The sequence below is a fragment of the Pelobates fuscus genome, chromosome 12, assembly GCF_036172605.1.
Source record: "Pelobates fuscus isolate aPelFus1 chromosome 12, aPelFus1.pri, whole genome shotgun sequence".
NCBI lineage: Eukaryota > Metazoa > Chordata > Amphibia > Anura > Pelobatidae > Pelobates > Pelobates fuscus.
The window spans coordinates 128,760,096-128,784,057 of record NC_086328.1 but is presented as its reverse complement, the minus strand read 5'-3'; the positions used below and the strand labels follow the sequence as shown (position 1 = coordinate 128,784,057).

Below are 23,962 nucleotides of genomic sequence, written 5' to 3'. Positions count from 1 at the left end.
TCTCTCTTATGTTTTGTAGATGGTTATTAAACAATCTGTTCTTGCATTGTTTTTTGAATAGTTTGATTTATTAGTTTGATCCTGATACTCTTGTTTTAAATTCATAAATATCTACTGCCCAGAGTAGTAAGTGGCACATCCATAAATGCTAAACATTTCTTGTACATAGTGGCTTCTGCACTGAGAAAGGGATGGTTAGTTCTCATTTTGTTTGTGGTCCATTTAAAGGCTTAAATGGTTATATTTTCTGAGGGCAAAGAAAAGGTTTACAATTTGCTTACTTGTGGATTGCTCATCTTTAGGCGTCTGTAGGAAATACATTGAAAGATCCTCCTCCCCCTTTCATGTTCACAATTTGCTTGACGTCCCTTTTGTCTGGAAAGACCATGAGGTGGCTGAGGTTTCTAGGCAGATCCTGGTGCTTTTTAATGTTTCTAATGGCTATGTGGTATATGTAGTTCCACACTTTTGAGTAGGGTCCCGTTCATGGAAAAAAATATGGATGAGGGTACTTGGCAAGCTAAAAGTATCTGTGGTGTATTTTTGATTAGCTCGAAGTTGCAGAGCATTACTTGTGCCTATGTTTGGGAGCTGCGGCTGTCTTATACAAAGCTATAAGAGAGCCCATACAGGTAATTTGAAGTTGTGTAAAATGTGTACACCACATGCAAATTGTTGTACATATAGGTGATTTCCAAGAGTTAAGGGTATATAGCTGCATCCGTTATTGGAAGCAATTGCAGCTATAATAATAAGCATACAGGGAGGTCATACTCTAGTATCATCCAAAGAAAGGGGTGTTTATAATGTTTGGGGTTTCACTTTAACTTTATGGGGGTTGACCAGAGTGTCCTTGCTCTCTTCATAAAATTGCAGTGTATTCAGGCAGACAGGAGATTGCTCTTTGCGAGCTATGTGTCCCAGCACAAAGTGGAAGGCATTGCTTCTTATGGAGAACCATTGCCAGCAGTGTGTGGCAAGTGGGGGTGGAGCAGAACTGCAAAAAGGGAACAGTCTTGCTGCTTGATTAGAAGTTGGTTAAATCTTTATTTAGTTCACTCTGTGGTGGGGGTGGAATTGAATTGGAATTTTACACACTCTAATGTTATAAAAATACACCAGCATTCTGAAGAAAGGTTTTTGTTTATAATGCATGAGTGTGCGTTTAATAAAGTTAAAATAATAGTTAATTTGACTGTGTAACTTTATTTTCAGGATTATATTTTCTTTTGATAATTCGACACTGTTGAATAATGCACCGATGTAACATCCAAGCATATAGGCATGAGGCAGTTAACAGTTGCTGTAAAAGTCTTATCATAGTAATGCAAGAAAAAATAAAGATAAAAGTGCCTCTGGAAGCAAGGTAGTTGACTCAGAAATAGAAAAGAATGTTGAAAGAGATAAAAGGGAGTTAAAGGAGTAGCATGGAAAATACATTTTGTGCATAACCAGGTTGTATGTAAACCCTTTTAATGTGTGTTTTTTTATTGTTGATCTTTTTAGGTATGGCCTCACAAGTCTTGGTGTACCCACCGTATGTTTATCAAACCCAGTCAAGTGCCTTTTGTAGCGTGAAGAAACTTAAAGTAGAACCAAGCAGCTGTGCGTATAACAGGAGGAACTATCCCAGAACAGATCTGTATGCTAGAAACGGAGTTGCACATCAATCTAACAAGAGCAGGCCTCCTTTCCAGACAAAGATTACCTCTGACAGACCTCATCGACAGAGCACTGCGCAACAAGTTAGCGCAGTCACATTAAAAACCAACACAGGTGCATCAGCGGACCCAGCAGCGCAGGCGCAGCCAGTTCCGGCAGAGACACCACTTGTCAGAACTCAAGATAGTGGATCAGAATTGTTGGACAACCATCAGAGATGTGGATTGAAGCGTAAAAGCGAAGATTTGGAGAACCCGGGTGGCACCATGCAGATTGTTGATGAGTTGTCTTTACTGCCTGCCATGCTTTCAAGTACTGCAGGAAACCCAGTGACTGTGGTGGCAAACACAGGAACTTCTAAGCAAAATGGAGCTAGTGTGGATGGGGACTATCAGCTGGTACAGCATGAAGTTTTGTGCTCGGTCAAAAATACCTATGAAGTACTTGACTTTTTGGGTCGAGGTACCTTTGGACAGGTAGTCAAGTGCTGGAAAAGAGGGACAAATGAAGTAGTGGCTGTTAAAATTTTGAAGAACCATCCTTCATATGCACGTCAAGGACAGATTGAGGTGGGCATACTTGCAAGACTGAGCAGCGAGAATGCGGACGAGTTCAACTTTGTGCGTGCATACGAATGCTTTCAGCATCGGAACCATACTTGCTTGGTTTTTGAGATGTTAGAACAGAACTTGTATGACTTCTTGAAGCAAAATAAATTTAGCCCTTTGCCCCTGAAAGTAATTAGGGCTATCCTTCAGCAAGTGGCTACTGCACTGAAAAAGCTTAAAAGTCTTGGTTTAATTCATGCTGACCTCAAACCAGAGAATATCATGTTGGTGGATCCTGTAAGGCAACCGTACAGGGTGAAAGTAATAGACTTTGGCTCTGCCAGCCATATATCAAAGACTGTTTGCTCGACCTATTTGCAGTCTCGCTACTACAGGTAAATGTACTAATTCTAAAAGTAGTTTTTAACCACTTTGTTTATAAATAGTTCTCATGAACAAAATGTCTTCTTTTTTCTTTGTCATTTGCACTTGCATCTCTAGTCCTAACTTTCTTTTACTTCTTTCGTGCCTCCTGCTTGTCTTTTTCCCTTCACTTTTAACCTTTCTGACTTGGGCACCTGTCAATTTTGCCGGTCTTTTTTTGTGTTCTGTTTACAGCCTCACTCTAGATCAGGGTAGGCAACCTTCGTCACTTTAGATGTTGTGGTCTAGATCTCCCCTGATGTTTTGCTAGCATTTTGCCAAATTGTGCTTACCCCTACCCCAAATAATCAGTTTTGCAAGTCTTGTAATAATACATTACTCTCTGAATTGTAACTCTAGCCCAGATCTTTGCCTTTCAACCCTCTCCTCCACTCTCTCACCACTGATGCATCTTGCATCTACTTTTCTTGCCCATGACCCTCTTGGACTTGTCCACCCCCTCCTCTTGCAACATACTCACCATTTTCACTTGCTTCTCTTGCCTCAGATGCTTTCCATTTCTTCCTTTCTGATTCTCCTTAATTCAGGGGTGTGGACATTTAAATCAAAATAGGGCTATTTGTTAAACTCAGAATTTTCACAAAAATCCAGATGTAAAATCCAGAGGAAAACATATCTGATCCAAATGTAGCGAATTACCCTGTGGGTCTTACATAGTCTCTCTCACTGTCCTGACTCACTGTGTGTGTGTTTAATGCTGGCTTTGTGTATGTGGTCGAATTATGTGATTTCCACACTCCTATTAGTTGCATGCTGCATATGCCTGCCCAAACCCCCGCAATCTGATTTCTTTTTTTTTTGGTTTGTTTTGTTTCCCCTTTCTGCTATTCTGTGTTTCTTTAAGGGACTATTGCGCGGTTTCTCTTGTTGTTTCCCCTACCCCTGTTGACTGTATGACTGTGCATACTACCATAGTTTAAAGGTCTGCAGTTTTGGTAAATAAATGAGCTGGTTGGAAATAACACTTCAGAAGTCACATATTCTTGTAAGACGTGTAGATATCTGTAAAAATTGTGTTTGGAATTTCCCCACCTTCCCCTCCAGCAGATGTGTATTCTCCCATGGAAATGCTTCAACACTTTCTTGATCTTTGTTACAGTGCTCTATATTATCAGTCATTGGTTTAGAATTAACTGTTTAGATTATTTACTGTTGCTAAATCAAGGTATCAGATCGAGCTATGTTTGTTTGTTCACTAGGGATGATTTGTTTTAGAATTTTTTTATTTATTTTTTTTGAACCACCAGAATGTGGATGAATGCTAAGGATTTAAGACTGACTGATTAAAATCTGCTATGTGCTGGCTTAATAAAATAGAATTCATAGATTAAACCCATATTTCAAGCAAATGCACAAGAGAGGCATCTTGTAGAAAAAGTCATTTGAAGCTGGATTTGTCATTAAATAATTATAGACTGTTAAATAACTATAAGATCTTCTGTATGATGGCTAATCTTTGTCACGGAAGAGGTTGGGAACAATATTTCCCATGGTGCCCAGACATTCAAAATTCTGTGTATTTCTGTATAGTTATTTGAAGGTCAGTCTGCATAAGCTACTGGGCCAAAGGTTTAGCCGTCAATACGTGTGATTTGAAGGACAGTGATACAATAGCTTGCTTTTTTTTTTTCTCAGAGTAAGAACATGTGGGTATAACGTCAGTGTATTGAACACATGCTGTATTGTGTTGATGTGAGCTTGTGTTCAATGCTAGATTTGATTGTTTTAATTCTTGGGTGTCCCCCAATTATTTTTAAAACATGTAGGATACTAGCTCAGTTGAGGAAAATTGCTCAGTTTAAAGATAATTTTAAGTTATTACGAGCTACTTAGAAATGGGAGATTGTCAGATGCTACATCAATACTGAATGAAAGCCACAAATCCAGCTCTCTTCCGTCATTGTCTATATTTCCTATTCAGGCCTTAATCACAGAATGCCATTTGTGACGAAAATAGTTGTAGGAAACTGGTGGTGGCTGTTGATGGCAGAGTTATTGCTGTAGAGTATAGGGTTTATAAATAATGCTGTGAGATGTTGTACGGTTATACTAACTACCTTTCAACATCTATCCTGCAGGCCTCTTACATTGTTAACCTTTTAGATGAGAGCAAGTGGTTGCTCTCGTTCCTGGCATTTAGTGAGTTAAGTTTTTTTATTGCCAGATTGACTTCTAGTAGTGAAGGTGTTAAATCTAATCTTTGATAAGGAACAGAAATGTGTGCAGTTCAATTTATTTTTATGCTTGTGGCAATTTTTCTCTCTTGATGTCAGTTTGTGAGCACAAGACCTCAAGGAAAATATGAACATTTCTAGACAAGATGCCTTTGGTGACAATGTTTACTCATAGAATAAAAGATGTGTGCTAAAGTGGATAGTATCTTTGCATATGCACTTTAACAACATGTTCCCATATCATCTACTCATGTGGATGTGCATGGCATTTAAGTCATAGATAAAAAAAAAAAAACATGACGTTATTAGGATCTAGAGAGCCGCACAAACTTTGAGACTTAAAAATGTATTTTACTTATTTTCAATACATTTTCAGCCTCTATATATAGTAGCGCGTGATAGATTTACCGACACTGTGCCTATGTCACATATATAAGACCCACATCACAAAAACCCTGTTTAGCACTCACTCAATCTGGAAGATAGACTGGCTTCATCACACATTTTAAACTAAGCTCTAAACGCCCATTACCAATGTATAGAGGTCCTGCAATTCCAAATAGCACACTATGTGCTGGTGTCTTGTATATGAAATAAGGGAAACATTTTGTATTCATTGTTTTTATTCACTTCTGTTGTTTAGGAAAATACCCTTTGGCTCATTGACGCAATCCAAAGGTTTAGTGTTTTGCTCAGTCTCTCACGCGCACGAATGTTATTCTATCACTTTGAATTGCAATGTAGCAGCACTGCTTAAAATAGGCTCTAGGGCCTGGCCAAAGCATGTTGACTACTATAGATGGTGAGGCTGTCTGCCTCTAGGGTTGAAAAAAGACAGAAGTACTTAACTAAGAAGGTTTGCTTGCTCAAGGTCAGCAAGTTCTAAAGTGAGCAGCTTTAGTCTGTAGGAGTGTGTCTGTGAATTGACTAGCTATGGGACAAATATGAGGCTCTATAGATCAGAGCGAATGGAATAAAGGTGGCTGCACCAAGTCAGTGCATTGAAGTTTATCAGATTTGTTATTACTTATTGCAGAGTGCTAAACTAGCTCAAAATCTGGAATCTCCGTCGTTATAAACAATGCTTTCACGGTGAAACACTCAGTAAAGTAAATTTGTAACTCATTTATGTAATCCACATTTGTTCTGCTTTGTAACTCTGTAGACTTGTTATTTTATCTTGTGTTTAACTTTCACCCCCACTGCTATTTTACCATGGTTGGTCAAGTAGCAGTGTCTTAAGAGATTTTACTGCACATTATTACGTTTACATGAATTATCCTAAGCCTTTTATCCTTCACAGGTAGATTAACGTTGGTACCATTGTACAAGACAACTACTGCTAACACTATTAGAACACTTTTATAATAATAGTAATTAGAAGCTAACAGTTTATTAACGAAGTAAAATGTGCTCTGACCCAGGACATACTTGAAAACGAGAGAAATCTCAATGTATCTTTCCTGGTAAAATATTTTATACATAAATAATACCCATTAGACCAATTTCCATTGTGTCAAAAAAAGTCAAAGTCCTGTAAATCATTTCCTAAACTAATCTACCCATCTAGGATCTACCTGGAGTCCAAGGTAAATCCCAGATGGATCAATACTGACACAATTGAAACGGGTTTGTGCACACGTCTAGTATCTAACTAAGTGACCAAGAGGTCCGTACAGGGCTCCTCCATATCTGGTTGGCTGAGTGGTTCATGCCAGACTCATAAAAACATGTCCCAATTTTCCTTACGCTGTGGCTGACCCTACACCATTATGTAATCACATTTCCTATAGCAATTAAGCATTTTCCTGCTCTGGTAAACAAAATGCTCTTGCTCTGTTTTTAATGCTTTTAGATTTGACACTTTGTTTTGTACACAATTTATTATTCTAAAATCTAGTGGGATGATTCAAAATATGTTTTGTAACATATATGTAACATACAGATCACTGAACTAAGCTAGTTGTCTACAAATAAATATAGGCACATTTAATTTGACCTACATTTTCTCCCATCTGGGGTAATATAACAGGGTTTGAAAGAGTAGCTACTGTCTATCCATCATTATTTGCTAATCATACACTGCTTGTCGAGGATTGTTGGGTTGTGTTTATTATCAGTGGGGTGCACATTTATCAATAGTTTTTTCAGTGTTTTAATCGAAAAGAAAGGCCATGAGGGAAGACATAAGTTTATTGCCCAGTGTATTCTGACTCCTGTAGCCTGTGTAGCTTGTGTTGTAATAGACTAACTTGAAGCATTTCTGTTTATTAACAGTGTCTAGAGGAATGTAAGGAATCTGTTATGCTGTAAATACCTTGGAAACATACAGCAGTCAGTGTGGCACTAATTAATATTGAAGAATAATTACAAATTATACTAGCAAACTGCTATTTGCATATCCGAGGATTCAAAATAAATGTCCATTCTGTAAAATGTATTTGTAGGCGGACCTTTCTCCAGCACCGGGCTCCCTCGGTGCTTGGGAACTCTCCTCCTCCTGCCGACATCAGCACAGAATGCGCATGCGCGGCAAGAGCCGCATGCGTATTCAAATCCCCCATAGGAAAGCATTACTCAATGCTGTCCTATGGATGTCCGCGTCTTCTCACTGTTATTTTTCACAGTGAGAATCGCGGAAGCGGCCTCTAGTGGCTGCCAGTGAGACAGCCACTAGAGGCTGGATTAACCCTCAGTGAAACATAGCAGTTTCTCTGAAACTGCTATGTTTTCAGCTGCAGGGTTAAAACTAGAGGGACCTGACACCTAGACCACTTCATTGAGCTGAAGTGGTCTGGGTGTCTATAGTGGTCCTTTAAGGGACACTCCAAGCATTATAACTGCTTCAGTGCTTCCCGATGTTGGCAATCAAACTATCTGATAACGGTATCACTTCTTCTTAGATCCACCAGGTGACTCTCATTTCTTGTATGAAGAGCCAGAAGCTCTTGTTAAAGAGGCGCTATAGTGTCAGGAACAAAAGTTCTGAAACCAACATTTAGGTGGTCGGTCCCCCCTTACCTCAGGTTAGAAAGGTTATTTACTCTCCTTTTTTCCAGCGCCTCGCAGGACTCCATGTGTCTGGCCCTGCCCCTGATCCGCCTCCTTGGCTGATATCAGAATTGATGATCGCAGACAATCATAATGCTTTCCCGTAAGAAAGCACTGGAATGGCTGGAATAGTTCTGATGATCTCCCTGCCAAGGAGGCAGGGCAGGGGCAGTGCCAACCACCACACTGGCCAATCCGCGTCTCCTAATAGAGATACATTGATTTAATGCATTTCTATGGGGGAAGTTCAGCATCTCCATGCAGAGCGTGGAGACACTGAACGTCATTGCTACACACACTGACTTCTAGTTGCTGTCTTAGGAGTGGCCACTCAAGGCAGTAATGTAAACACTGCTTATTCACTGAAAAGTCAGTGTTTACTTTAAAAAAACCTGCAGGGACTGACTTGACTCACCAGAACAACTACATTAAGCTGTTATTTTTCTGGTGACTATAATGTCCCTTTAATGTTTCCGTCAGCTATTCCAAGATCAACCCTACCATGCTGGACAAGCTCAAAAACTGTCCAAATTCCATTGTATGTCCACTGCCAGGTTTAGCTCAATGGAGAGGGCTTCTGGCTCTCATGCTGGAGATCTCTGATGCCTGGCAAACCCCAGGAAAGTTGTAAAGCTGTTGGCTTTGTCTATTTAAGGGAGAGGGCACTACAGAGTGCCATAGCAGTTGCGTTGCTTAGAGCGTTCCTTTAAGTGAGTTCCCTTTGTACAAGCATTTCTATTCTCATACAGTAGGGCAGGTCTTCATGTGATGCCCGTAACATTTTTTGGAACGCTTACTAAATACTAATTACACTGTCCTGTTTTATCGCAGCTGTTCCTGAGACAAGGAGAGTAATCTACCTAGCATATGAATTCTTAAAGAAGGGTATACTATTTAAATGTTATATAAATAAAGTGTTGTACGTGTTTTGTATTCATGTTTATACTGTGTAAACAATAACTAAAAATGAGTGTGCTGTAAACGGGCTATTAACCCCTTAAGGACAGAGCTTCAGAAGCTTGACTTACGCTTAATGACACAAGCAATTTTTGCATTTTCTTGCTGTTTGCGTTCAACTGCAATTTGCATCTCTCTCATTTATTGCACCGACACATATTATATACTGTTTTTTAAAGGACAGAAAGGGCTTTAATTTGATATAACATATATATATATAAATGCTTACTTATTATAAAAAAAATACAGAAAAATGCAAAAAAAATGAAAAATATTGTTTTTTTTTACAGTTTTTGCAATCATAATGTGTGCATAATTAGTGCAGGTTAAGGAAAGTAATTAAAAATAAATTCATTTATTTGTTCTGATTTACAGAATATATAATGTGTCTGGGATTTTAAGTTTTTTTTGGTAGTTACAGGTCACAAAGCACAAGGAGTAAAATAAAATTTTAATGTGGAGCGATTTTAGAATTTGGTATGTTTGTCTTGTAAGCCTAATAGCCATAAAATAAAACAAAATTGCCACACAAAAGTATATATTTATATAAAGTAGACATCACAGGCTATTTACCTAAGGTTGTTTTGACACTTTCTACGTAGCCATTTTACCGCCAACCTCTGCTAAATATTGGAGTAAAATTGTGTTTTTGGGGGGTTTTCGCACACAAACGTATAACAAAGAACTTCTCATGTGTATTTTGTAAAGTTGGTGTGTGCTATTCCTGTACAAAGTTTTATTATGTGTTCAGTTACTTCTGCTGAGTACAACGGTACCCCCATTGTATGTCTTTGGCACTATTTTGTGAAGCTACAGTGCCATATAGGAGACCTGTCCTTTTCAGTATTCACAGTAGAATTTTGAGAGACGGATTTAATGAGCCTATGCTTCCATTTGGGGTATTATAACAGTTTGACTGTTCAAAAACCCCAACAAAGGCCTACCATTTGTAAAAGTAGACACTCCAGGGTATCTCATAAGGTGCATATTGTGCCTTAACATGCCCCCATTTTTTTACCATTACATGCCAAAGTATGTGGTAAAAAATAATTTTGTGCATTTTTTACATACGGATTGCATTTTTGCTGGGCATTTTGTATATTTCATATGTGCCACTAAGTTCAAACCCCCAAAATTATGCTCAGCTAAGTCTTCTGAGTAAAAGGACACCCCCATTGTATGTCTATGGCACTATTTCGTGAAGCTACAGTGCCATACAGGAGACCTGTCTTTTTCAGTATTCACAGTAGAATTTTGAGAGACGGATTTAATGAGCCTATGCTTCCATTTGGGGTATTATAACAGTTTGACTGTTCAAAAACCCCCACAAAGGCCTACCATTTGTAAAAGTAGACACTCCAGGGTATCTCATAAGGTGCATATTGTGCCTTAACATGCCCCCATTTTTTTACCATTACATGCCAAAGTATGTGGTAAAAAATAATTTTGTGCATTTTTTACATACGGATTGCATTTTTGCTGGGCATTTTGTATATTTCATATGTGCCACTAAGTTCAAACCCCCCAAATTATGCTCAGCTAAGTCTTCTGAGTAAAAAGACATCCCCAATGAATGTCTTTGGCACTATTTTGTGAAGCTACAGTGGCATATTGGAGACCAAGCCATATCAGTTTTTACAGAACTTTGAATTTTGACGCTGGGCCTATATGCAATTTCCAAGCATCTTCGTAAGTTTTAAATTCAAACTACCCCACAAAGGCCTACCATTTCTTAAAGTAGACACCCCAGGGTATTTCAAAAGGCATATTTTGAACCTTAGCGTGGGATAATTTTTCCGCTAGCTTGTACCAGGTGTAGTGGTAATAAGCGTTTTTTCTGCCTTTTTGACACACAAAGTGAGTTTGCACAGTATATTTTGCAAACCTTATGTGTACCACCACTCTATAATACTTTATATGTTGCTCAGCTATGTCGGCTGAGTACAAAAATACCCCCGTATGTACCTTTGCCAGGTATATGTGGACATCGGAGGGGCACATTTGGGACACAGCCATTCCATTTTTTTTCAAACTTTAAATTTTTACGCTGTGCCCATGTCCCATTTTAGAGTATTTTACCAGGCTATATAATCCAAATACCCCATAAAGCCATACCATTTCTTAAAGAAGACATCCCAGGGTATTTCAAAAGGCATATTTTGAAAATTAGTGTGGGATCATTTTTCCGCTAGCTTGTACCAGGTGTAGTGGTAATAAGCGTTTTTTCTGCCTTTTTGACACACAAAGTGAGTTTGCACAGTATATTTTGCAAACCTTATGTGTACCACCACTCTATAATACTTTATATGTTGCTCAGCTATGTCGGCTGAGTACAAAAATACCCCCGTATGTACCTTTGCCAGGTATATGTGGACATCGGAGGGGCACATTTGGGACACAGCCATTCCATTTTTTTTCAAACTTTAAATTTTTACGCTGTGCCCATGTCCCATTTTAGAGTATTTTACCAGGCTATATAATCCAAATACCCCATAAAGCCATACCATTTCTTAAAGAAGACATCCCAGGGTATTTCAAAAGGCATATTTTGAACCTTAGCGTGGGATCATTTTTCCGCTAGCTTGTACCAGGTGTAGTGGTAATGAGCGTTATTAAATTAATTTTGTAACTTTTTAAAACTTTTTTTACTTTTTAAAACTATTTTTTAAACTTTTGTTTTGCTTATTAATTTTTTTAAAGTTTCCTAAACTTTCGTAAAACTTTTTTTTTACAGATTTAACATTTTTCTAAGCTTTTTCTTTTACCGTTAACCCCTAACTAGCAGTAAGCAGCACTAACAGTAAATTCCCCATTTTCCCATAACTCCCACCCACCCCAGCTAGCAAAATATTTAATTATACAATATTTAAATTAGTTAATTAAATTAATTTAACCCCTGAGGGTTAAAAAATAAAAGTTAATCGTCAGGGGTTAAAAAAAAATTAGATCACAGTATAATACTGTGATCTGTATTTTGATCACTGTAGGCAGTGATAGACTGGCAGGTAAGGGGTTAATTTTTATTTGGACTGGGTAAAGGGTTTATTTTTTTTTTATTTTTTACTTAAACGTTAATAAAACTTTTTTTTTACTTAATTTTTTAACTTTTTAAAGCTTATTTTAAAACTTTTTTTAACGTTAACCCCTAGTTAGCCTAACACTAAATCCCCCAATTCCCCACTAACTTCCACCCTCCCCAGCTAGCTAAATTTATCATTTTAAAATATTTAAATTAATTAATAAAATAAATTTAACCTCTGAGGGTTAAAAAAAAAAAAGAATTAACCCTCAGGGGTTAAAAAAAAAATCAGATCATATTAAAATGTAATCCCTGCCAATTGATCACTGTAGTCAGTGATCATTTGGCAGGGAAGGGGTTAATTTTTTATTAATATGGGTAAAGGGGGGTGGGATTTTAATTTAACTTTTTTTTTTAACACCAGGGGGCAGGATCATCACTGATCCGGCTCCCTGCACTTCACAGTGAACCCGGAAGTGCAGGGAGGCGGAGGTGAGTATACAGAGCACATGTGCCCGCTCTGACATGCTGTCAGAGCGGGCACATGAGCTGGGACAGCCCGATCCGGTGCTCCCGGTCTGCCTCTAATGCAGAGGCAGACCGGAGCACCATTAACCCCACGATCGCCGCGATTGCGGCGATCTGGGGTTAATTTTACCGCGTGACGGACGAGGTCCGTCACCCGTCGTTAAGGGCACCCCCAGGATGACGGACCTCGTCCGTCACCCGTCGTGAAGGGGTTAAAACATATCCGTGTTGACATATTGGTCCTCCCATCTGACATTTTATAAAATTCCTTACTTCTAAATGACCTTTGTACTGGTAATCTGATACTGTCGATTAACCTATCATTAATTTATTTGTACAGAAGCAACAACTTGAGCACCTCTACAAAACACCCGTCAGCAGATAGACTAACCTAGAGGTTGGTTAGACAGGGTCCTACTTGTTAGATGTTATCTCAGAGTTAAAGCTTGCATTTTACATCACAGTTTGTGCAGGTGTGATGCGTAATTGGAGACTTATAATGAATATAAATCGTCTTCACACGTGATTGTATAACACTATGAAGAATTGGAGTCTTTTTAAAGATCTGTGTTTGCTCATATTCTTTATGGGAAAATGCAAGCAACTATAGCTGCTTGTTACTACAGGGACTTAAGACAAAAAACAAAAACAAAAAACAAAGGTACGATTATTATCGCCATTTATATAGCGCCAACAGATTCCACAGCGCTTTACAATAATATGAGAGGGGGATTTAACTGTAAATAGGACAATTACAAGACAATGAATGTTTTCAGTTTTTAGTTCTAATACTTTTTAAAAATTGAATGATCACTTGGAATCACACTTCATATGTCAGGACTTGGCAAATCTCAGAAGCTGTGGCTTATACATATTTTTCTACTATTTTTGTGAAATTGTATATAAAAAGAACCCTCTAATTTAAAAAAATATTTTAACGTTTCCTTCTTTCACTTTAGATGATTCTCCTCTCTGCAGCCCAATCTGCCCTATTGTTTGGCAATTTGCTGCTATATGCACTTCTTAAAGCGGCACTGTCAAGCTGAATTTACCTTTCTCCTATTGTTTCTTCTTCTCTTGCTCTCTCAGAATCTATTATTTTATTCTTCCTTTCTGATCTAGTTTTCTTCACAACACAAGATAAAGTAGGGACTACATTGTCTTGTGCATTTTTCCTACGTCTGACATTATCTGACACAAGGAGGAGCCTAAGAGAGTTCTATTTCCTGTGTAAGTTTTCTCACAATATCCACCCCCCTCCTTGACACAGGAAATGGGCTCCTCCTTTGGTCAAAGAAAGTCAAGCGTAGGAAAAATACGCCCTACTTTGTCTTATGTTTTAAAGAAAACTAGATCAGAAAGGAAGAAAAGAAGAACAAATTCTGAAGCAGGAAGAGAAGGGGAAACAATAGCAGAAAGGTAAGTTTAGTGTGACAGTGCCACTTTAATAGTGTGTGTGTGTGTGTGTGCCTCTCCCTCTCTAAAAAAAAATAATATATATATTTTTTACATTCTTTATTTAAAGAATAATCTCCCTCTCCCTCTCCCAAATATATATATTTTTACATTCTTTATTTAAACCTGAGTGGTAAACAGTGCCGTGTACAATGACCATAAATAAAGCAATAGTGTGGCAACAGTGGTGACATCATTGGCACCGTTAAATATTATTTATAATTTATTTATAATGTAAAAGTGTTCCTATTGTTTAGATTACTAAGCCGCCCTTTAAAAAAATAAAATAAAAAAATAAATAAAAAAAATCCAGTAAACGTACCTTTATTGCATCTCCAGGACAATCTTGGCAATACATAGTGGTTTTAATGCTTACATTCTGCTTTCATTTTCAATGTCCATTGCATTTCCTAGCTCCTAAAATAGTACATGCTTTTGTCAAACATTATATTCTACCGCGTTCCCCATAACCATTTATGTGTAGATTTAGTACATATATAAATAGTTATAGTAACCACTGCTATGGCTACAGTTGAGAAAAAAATCTTATTTAACCCCTTAAGGGTGGAGGCAATTGTACAAGTTCTGACCAAAATAAACCCTAGAATTTTACTGCAATAAAAACACATATGGGTGTTTTGGAAAGTTACAGGGTTAAATATAGGAATTGCAAATTAAATTGTCTGGGCATTGTGTGTCAGGCAGATCCCTCTAATTGTAATTAATAAAATCACTTAATTATGTAAAAAGATTACATAAATATACATGTAGAATTTAGTCCTGCACTCCAATCATACCAATATTTTACCTGGTGCTAAGCCACACTTTCCATATAGTTCCAATATCAGCCAGCACTCCAAGCCTTTTCTCCAAAAATCTATTTTTATTAGTAATCCAACAAAGTATTTACATGACAAGGTTGACGTTTTCAGTCCTCATGGAGGACTTTCATCAGGACATGTGTTCTGGCTTGCAAAAGGTATGTTTGTTTCCAAGCCAGTTTAGTGAATGGGGAGTCACTGATTGGCTCGGCGCAACAGCTGACTGCTCTCAGCCAATCAGCGGTGCCCCTATGCGCTTCCTGAATGTAAGAAGTAAAAATTCAAAAGCCGCCAGAGGGGGAGTGGAGACCGGCACTGCAGGCAACTTGGGGGTTAACCTGTTCTTGAGGTAAGAGTGCCTCCAGGAGCATTATGGCACTATAACAACTTAATTGAGATGAAGTTGTTTTGGTGCCAGGAGTGTCCCGTTAACTCATATCATATACCCGCTTAATGGATCTTTATTACTCGGAGTGCTACTCCATGCTTAATTTGGATTGGTTAATCATAATCTTTATTAAAAAATACATATGTTACATTAAAATGTTTCTGAAATTTCAGTACTATGAAAATAAGACTTTGTTGTGTAAATGCTACCAACAATGGCAAAACTAGAATAATTGATTAATTTCCATCAGCCTAGCTTTGTGATGGGGGTAGAAATCCGGTCAAGTGAGGCTCAGTAGTAGCGCAAGATCTGTATAGCATCTGGCAGCCTCTTCTGCCAAGACCTGAAGAAGGAAGGACGATATTGGCACCAAGAATTGAGATTTTGTGGTGAATACATCCCCACCCCAGGCTCCACAGTTCAACAGATTAGTCTTTTGGGTTGTCTTTGCAAAGGGAAAAAAGCAGACTTCATAAGTATCTGCCTTATTTGGGTGAGTTGTCACAATATGAGTCTCCATTTTTTTTTCAATATGGGCTTAACCCCAGCCCATCTGTAGCTTCATAATTTCTTTGCATTTTTCTTGAGTTACAGAAAGTCTGATAAGCTTAATCCTACATTGTAATGCGTGCTTTCGTTTGTGTCTTGTTTCTTTCAATGATTACTTTTCTGTCTTATGCTATGTAGTGTAACTTGTTTTTTTATTTTATTTCTTTTTTGACAAACAGCTGTTTTCTCTAAAATCCTTACAGAATTAGAGATGTAGCATATAATGGATTTCAGCTTTTTCCAAATGTAATTTACAGTTAAGTTCTTTGGAATTTGTGCTTTTCTTCACTCTTCTTCCTAATCTTCAGGCGCCTATCCTTAGGAAAGAAATGTTCTGTATCTGATACTAAATTTGTCATTCTCTCTATATAACTGTACAAAAACAAGCTAGTGGCTGCCTTAAACTGATATTTTGCATACATGAAATATTTTTGACGATCCTGTGGTGAATGAATTAACTTGAATGGAATTTAAAGGGACACTCGAGGCTGCGTTAACCCCTCCTCCTTTTTCTTTAATACCTTATGAGGGAAAAATGCATTAAAAACAAGCAAAAATATAAGATCAAGGTGGCATGCTAAGCAACATAACCACTAGAGCTCTCTATAGTGGTTATAGTGGCTAGAGTGCTCTGGCGCATCTTGCAGTTTAAAGGGACACAATGGGCATCCAGACTACTTAATTTCATTGAAGTGGTTTTAGTGCACTGTCCCTGATCCCTTAACCCTTCAGCTGAAAATATTGCAGTTTTAGAGAAAGTGCAGTGTTTTATTTGCAGGATTAAGACTGTCTCTAGTGGCTTTTTGCTACATGTGTTTCTTGCTGTTTCACTGAGTTTCTCTGTGAAACCGTGCTGGACGTCCACGCTTTGCATGAGGACATCCAGCGTCTTCTAAATCCCAGAAGGAAAGCGCAATATGCGTGCTGCGCATTAGGTTCCTTCTCGCTATGATGTTGGAGACTGAGCCATCACTGATGGATGGTGCTGGAATATGGTACATTATAGTGTTCTCTTAACCGGTTTGATATGAACAGAAGAAGCTCTTCTTTTCACCCAGTTACCGACTCCCTCTTGACTACTGATCTTTAGGTATTCTTCTATTTACACTTCATCAGTTCATTTTTCACCCAGCCTGAGTATCCTTGATTGGTTGAGAAAGCTGTGATAACCTACCCCCAGACCGTGAGTGACATGCACAGTGTATTACCACCTTCCAATTATGAGCAAGAGCGAAAGTTGAGCAGAGACAGGGCCAAAGGTGCCTTGATGACCCCTGGTCTTGGTCAGAACAGTTAAACTGACTCTGAATCAGGAGACAGTGTCTGCAGCCTACAAATACCTTAAACACTACAATGAATATTAGGCTTACACTTCCTCTTTAAGAATATGTTCCAGCATCGAACCAGCCAATCTATTTTTCACTATTTCAGGACATGTTTGTTGTAACAGCCACTGCTATTCCCCCCCCCCCTTTTGGTATTTGCCATTTTGTATAAAATCATTCATACTTTTGTACATAATACAAGTGCTATGCTTCAGAAATGGTAATTTTTTTCTCTCTATATAAGTGTCTTTGACGTTCTAAGGTTTTATTTTGATGTGTATATACAAGGAAAGACAGGCCTCCTTTGAATCTGGCGTAATTTTGTTTTGATGTAACACCCAGTTACAATCCAGTTTGATTCCTCTAGAAAGGGACTGTGTAACTTGATGTACCGTACCCTCTAGCATTTTATAGGCCAGATTAACTGGTTTTGCAATGGGGATTGCCTCAGGTTCATGCCCTTTTGCAGACCAGTGTTGTTGGCTATGTTATTCCCTATACTTCAGCATTTTCATTTAGATATTGGCTCTGATTCTGTCTCCCATGATTCCATTAGCTCAGCGAGCCTTTCAGGCATGCCTGGATTTGAGCCAAAGCATTGGTCAGTAAATAATTGAAATGGCAGCTGGGGTGTCTAGCTTATGTTACAGAGGCTAGGACGGATAACATGTATTATTTGGGCAAGGCTCTCACAGAAACCCTGTGGTTGAAGTAACATTGATATGCTCCTGAACACTACTTTGTAAGAAGAGTGATGGTTAAGTTTTACTGCACTATATATACTCCTTGCTCTGAATCGGTCTGCTAAATTTACCGTCAGTTTGATGTTTTAGAAAGAAGTCATTAAAAGGATAAGGGCATACGTAATTTCTCCTCGGATCCACCATTTATGCCAAACTCCATATCTAATAAACTTTACTTTTGCTGGAAGGGTCTTGTGTTTTAGGATTTGTCTGGAATGTGTTGCGAACACAGCCCGATTCCATTAAAGCTTGAAGAAGTATTATCGAAATTTAAAATCTTCTGCTTGATTTGTTAAACTTTCCTTTTGAAGTTTATACTTTTTCTGCAAACCACTCAGTCAATCTTTGTTCTGGAGTGCAAAGCATGTCTTATTTAAAGCAACACTGCAAACAGTGTCCCTTCTTTTTTATTTTTATAAAAGTGCTGATTTCAAGAGAAATTGGCACATTCATAAAGCTCCTCGGTTGCTCCCTGAGTTGGGATAGTGCTCTTCTTGTTTGCTTTGTTCCCCAGGACAATGCAGAAGGTAATGCTTCTCCTAGAGTGCAGCTCGTGCATTCTGCTTACTAATGCTGCTCTATAGGAAGCAGTGGATTGGTTAGCAGGTTATCGGTAGTGATGATCTCACAGAGATAGAGTGGGTCTGCAGTGAGGAGAACCACTTGTCTCTGGGTTAAAGGTAAGAGAACCCTTTGTTTTACAAAAAGAGGAGGACCAGTAAACTGAACAATCCAGTGTTATAAATAAATGTATTGATTTAGAACCTTGGGGTGTTTCTTTAACCCCTTCCCATAAATGAAACTGGGCTTCTATCCGCTTGCTGAATAGTTCAATTCATAGTAATCAATAGAGGAACTTTCCTAATTATAACAGGAACATATAGGTTTTTCGCACAGTGTCCGTGCCACACAATTATTTATACTGACAGAGGAAGCATACATTCTCCCATAAAGTATTTAACGGAGTATTGGGCCTGTAGTTGCAAGGGGTTTTGTAAACTGTGGTTAGAAGCAACTCTGTATAGTACTGGTTTCCAGTGTATGTGGATTCATTTCACCATGTTAGATTAGAACTTGTTAGGATGTCACACTGGTGATACATTTTAGAAAAAGCCTGATGTCGCATGCAGGGGGACCTTTTATATTTAGAAATACATTTACATCTGGTTGAACTTCAGAGTAAAATGTTTCGCTATCTCAATAGAAAGTATTTTTTTATTCTTAGGGGTGATTATTTCTGATGACTTAAAGGTAGGCAGACAATGTAATAGAGCAGCAGGAAATGCTAGCAGAATGCTTGGTTGTATAGGGAGAGGTATTATCAGTAGAAAGAGGGAAGTGCGCATGCCATTGTACAGAACACTGGTGAGACCTCACTTGGAGTATTGTACGCAGTGCCGGAGACCGTATCTTCAGAAGGATATTGATACCTTTTGAGAGAGTTCAGAGAAGGGATACTAAACTGGTTCATGGATTGCAGGATAAAAAACTTACCAGGAAAGGTTAAAGGATCTTAACATGTATAGCTTGGAGGTAAGACGAGACAGGGGGGATATGATAGAAACATTTGAATACATAAAGGGAATCAACACAGTAAAGGAGGAGACTATATTTAAAAGAAGAAAAACTACCACAACAAGAGGACATAGTCTTAAATTAGAGGGACAAAATTTGCTCAGCCCCCATGAGAAAAAGTGATCCCATTGGGGTTGTGGGTTTAATTCCTGGCAGTGTATACTCAGCCCTTCATCCTTTCAAGGTAAATAAAATGAGTACCATATCGGATAATAGTAACATCCCCAGAGAATATCTCTACTTTTCCTGGCTAAACACTTTATTATCATTTATCACTAAAAAGATAAGGTGAATTGGGAAAATAAATAAAACAAGGAAAAATGAAGGAGGGGGAATTTGAAACCTGGAAAATGACAAAGCTGCTTAAATGGTTTGAAAATACAACCTGTTTGGTTTCTCCTTTTTAAAAATAGACCTAGAATGTAAGCTCATTGAGCAGGGCCCTCCACAACTCCACCTCTCTGTTCCTGGTTACAATTATATGTCTGTTAGTCCACCCAATTTTACAGCGCTACGGAATCTGATGGCGCTATATAAATAATAATAAAATAATAATGAAAATTTACTTTGCTTTTAAATGAACATTGCTTCAATCTGTTCCTCTTCTTCTCTTCTAACTACTAACCCCTTCTTCCTTTCTTCTCCTCCCCACCCCCCCCCCCTCTTTCTGCTAAAATACATAAGGCATAGTGCTCTTCTTTGTCTTATTTTTCCCCTGCTAGTGAGGGCTTGGGTAAAAAGGCATAGTCTCGCTTATCGCAATACAATATCTCGACAATCTCTATAGACATTAGTGCTGCACTCACAACATGCTTGAGAGTACAGCACTGACGTTGGCTTCTGGCAGATGAAACCCTGGGAGTTTGGCTGATTTCTAGGTTGAAGCATTGCGGTGCTGCTCTGGTTCCAATAAATGTGCCTTAAAGCATCAGTATATTCTTAGCAAATATTTGAAACATGAAAGTGTGAGCTTTATACCTGTATGCATACAAACGCACAGCTGTATTATTGTCTGGCATAGTTTAAAAAGTGGAGCAACGAACGGAATTTACCTTTATGTACAAATCCAAGTATACATGAAACTACTTTTGATGTTGATCTACGTCAAAACTGATTGTTATAATACTGCTAGCACAGCAATTTTACTGTTCAAATACAAATACGTTGATCTGCATGCCTTTTATTTTATTGTATATTGAAAGAATACATCAGAAAATACACAGTGGCCTTTGTACTTAGACAGGCCATGTTCATTCTTGAGGATTCACAGAAAGCCTAATTTGCAAAAATAAAGCCTGCCATTAGACATAGTTTCCTTTCTGTAAGGAATGCCTTACTGAACTACTCTTAGCCCCAGTTTGTCAGCTTTCCCAAACAAAGAATTTTTTATAGTGCAGGCAATTCTCTGCCAGGAACACTTCCTGATTATGATGCTGAAAATTTTTCCATGACACAAATTTCATGTTTTTCCCTTCTACATTGTAACGCCTAGCTATCCAACAACATTTGAATGTTAAAACGGCAACAAACTAAAGGAAATGACAAATCTTTACATAAAAAACAATGGAGATTTCTTTAATCATCTAATGTGTATGTGATCTTGTCCATTTTAGACCAACTCTAAACATTTAGCTTGTGCATTCTGTTGGGGAAATTGTCAGAAAATGTACTGGTTACTATTTTTTTTTTTTTACCAAGATGCTGTTGAATTCTCAATTGTACCAAATGAACATTTTAGGATAACATAACTGTTCTGAAAAATTCCCAGTCCCATACATACCCATTCATCCAGTGTAACCTGTCAACTGTAGCTCTTTAGCTTTTACCGCTATAGTGAATGCATAGCTGTATTGATTTTAAAGGAACTCCCCAGACTGGATTGGCTTCCTATTCTTGTTTTCATGTGAAGAGCAATCATAAAAAAAAAACATTCAAAGGTAAATTAGAAAAATAAATTACACTTTGTTCTTACTACAGGAGCAAGACATCTCATTGTGCATGTGTGAGGTTCCCACTATTGTGTTGGATCTTTCTTAGACCTCTGTTTTGCACGGTCACATTTGTGCAATAGTACACCACTGCCATCACTCAGGTTGTCTTCATCTGCCAGGACCTGATTATGTATCTGCACTGGAAAAGAGCTCGGAAGAGAGAGCTTCGTCTTGTACGCCACCATGCTAGGGAAGTCACCGTTCAGGGTCTTTGTGAGGGAAAAAAAATAATGCAGTGTCAATTTGATTTACCTTACTTTTACATGTACCAAAGCCATTCTCATTCACAACAATTGTAGCTAATCACCTATGCATACAGTGCTTGAAGCCATTTTATCTCTCTCCTCCCCTTGCTGCTCATTTCTGTGTGATGATGAGGAAGTTGCGACCAGAACAGGCAGTATTCAGTTTCTGGTTTGGAGAGGTGGGGGATGACTTTCCGCATTCTGGCAGAAAATGCTGCAAAATAGATATTTTACTTACCTGGAAACCAGGTGATGCTCCCAGCACTGACTTCCACACCTCTGTCTGACGTCACATGGGCCTCGTGTGTTCCAATCACATGCGTTGCATGTGTAAGGTGAGGGTTTTTAAAACAAAACTGTGTGCAGTGCCTACAAGGGAGAAAATTATCATGTTTGTCGCCAGTGTGCTGTACAGTACTTTCTAACAGATGCCAAATATACACAGAATTGACATGGGGCAGTCTGAAACAGAATTCTGTGGGTGCAACAAGCCCGCAGCACAGAATAACAAGTCAGTATGTCAGTAACAAAGTCAGTAACATACTTCTACAACCAAGACCATTTCGAATCACTGAAGTGGTGGTCATTTTAAGCCTTTGCTAGTAGTTCAGCATTTATTTTGAACTTGGCATTCTAGTCACTTTCCATCAATCAAATGTTTTGAAACTGGAAAAAAGCAATTTGTCCTTACACTGACACATGTAGGGATGACATCAGTAATCAGAGTAATAGTTTACATGACTTCTCATTCACACTGTAGATGTCAAAATTGGTGCCTATTATTTATTTATTTATTTTAGTAGGTGGAGTTAGAAGGCATCCATATTTATTTTATTTGTGCCAAAGATAAGGAAAAAAAAAAAAAATGAATCCATGCATTTAGTTTACCATTCTAGAGTCACAGAAGTCTGCCAAAACTTTGCCTCAAGAGGTAAAGATAATCTTTTGACTGAACCCCCCAGCTCCCCCCCCCCCCCTTTTCTTATCTTTGGCACAAATAAAATAATATTGCTTTAAAATTATTCTTTCTGTCACAAAGTATGGGTTAGAAATTGGAAACTCTCAGCATAAAACCAGGAGCAACAACAAGATTCCAGACTATAAATAAATATATATATACACACACTACACATACATACATACATACATACATATATATACACATTCCCACACCCTAATGGGTGTATTCGATACTCTACTAAAATAGAATTAAAATAAATGAAATAAAATTGTTGAGCCGTAAGTAAACATGTGCACAGTGCACCAAATGTGTCTGCCTTGTAAATAAACCGTTTTACCCAAATAGAAGACATGTGTTCACCTTTATATATAGAGTTAGCCTGTCTGAAAAATTCAATTTATTTATGTGGTCTTGTTCTTTCCTGTTGTCTCCTAAGAATAACCGAATCATTCCCAGTGTCTGCAGAATTGTGGCACCCCTTGGAATTTTTGCAGGCAGCGACTGAGCTGGCCTCCAGTTTGAGAAGCCTAGAATGTGCAGATGCTTACAAAGCCCATCCCTGCAGACATAATTAACCCGTAAAGTGCCTGACTGGAATGTGTCACAATTTGTTTTAAAATTCGTATCAAAGCCTTATGGGCTGTGTAACTTTTTGAGAGGTTTTGTGAAATGTTTTGCTGCTTTTACCAGTATAACTTCACCCTCTTAGCTACACCTCCTTTTCACAATCCCTCTTCTAATAGTAAGGTATTGACTTGAATCCACCTCAAAGCCAAACACTAACCTTTTATTTAGATGGTATTTTAAAGCCTTCCTATGGGGCAAGAGGCCAGATAACAGGACAGAAACTGAGTATTGGGTGGAGTCATGCCAGCGACTCAACTCACATTATCGCATGGCCCAAGCAGAGTACTTCTCAAAAGGAATTTGTTTGGCTAAGGAGCTGGGATTATGCGGCAAAACTTTTCTCCCAAAAAAAAAATTAAACAGGAGGAAAAGATTGCATAAATATGGAGTCAGAACCTACTAAATGCTTATAGGTTGGGTTGATGTCTGGAGTATACAAAAATGTATTCCTTTTGCTATAATGCCCTTGTCACCTCTTAGACCCAGACCCTCGAGGGTACAAAAGGTAGTTTACTTCGGGTTTTTTTTCTTCTTCTTTGCAGTGTCTTCTCCTTAGAAGCTCCGCCTCTTTGGGATCATCATTAGCAATGATCAGTCACTTTATTTGCAATCAGATTCCGAGTTGCTTTTGACAATTCTAGATGTTAATTGAACTAGAAGACCGTATATTTCACTCCGCTGTAAATACATTTACCATTGTTTGGGTCTATTTGTGAAAGCAAAACCCTGCTATGATTTGTGATGGAAACTTCTTGAGCTGTTTTGCAATATATTTCACCACAAAAATGGTTTACTCTTCCGGAGGTGCATAGGTAGCACATCATTCTAACAAACCAACAGTTAGCTACAACTCAGAATAGCATGTGGCTTTTTAACTTTATTACACAGTTTAATTTCCA

General features: G+C 38.2%; 1 protein-coding gene across 3 annotated transcripts in view; it reads left to right on the top strand.

Moving 5' to 3' along the window:
- HIPK3 (homeodomain interacting protein kinase 3) overlaps positions 1 to 23,962 on the top strand; it is an 88,089-nt gene that overhangs the window by 16,361 nt on the left and 47,766 nt on the right. For all 3 annotated transcript variants that reach the window (XM_063437595.1, XM_063437597.1, XM_063437596.1), the window contains exon 2: positions 1,507 to 2,605. In XM_063437595.1, the coding sequence (XP_063293665.1) occupies positions 1,507 to 2,605 (1,099 nt within the window). The remainder of the gene's footprint in view (positions 1 to 1,506; positions 2,606 to 23,962) is intronic.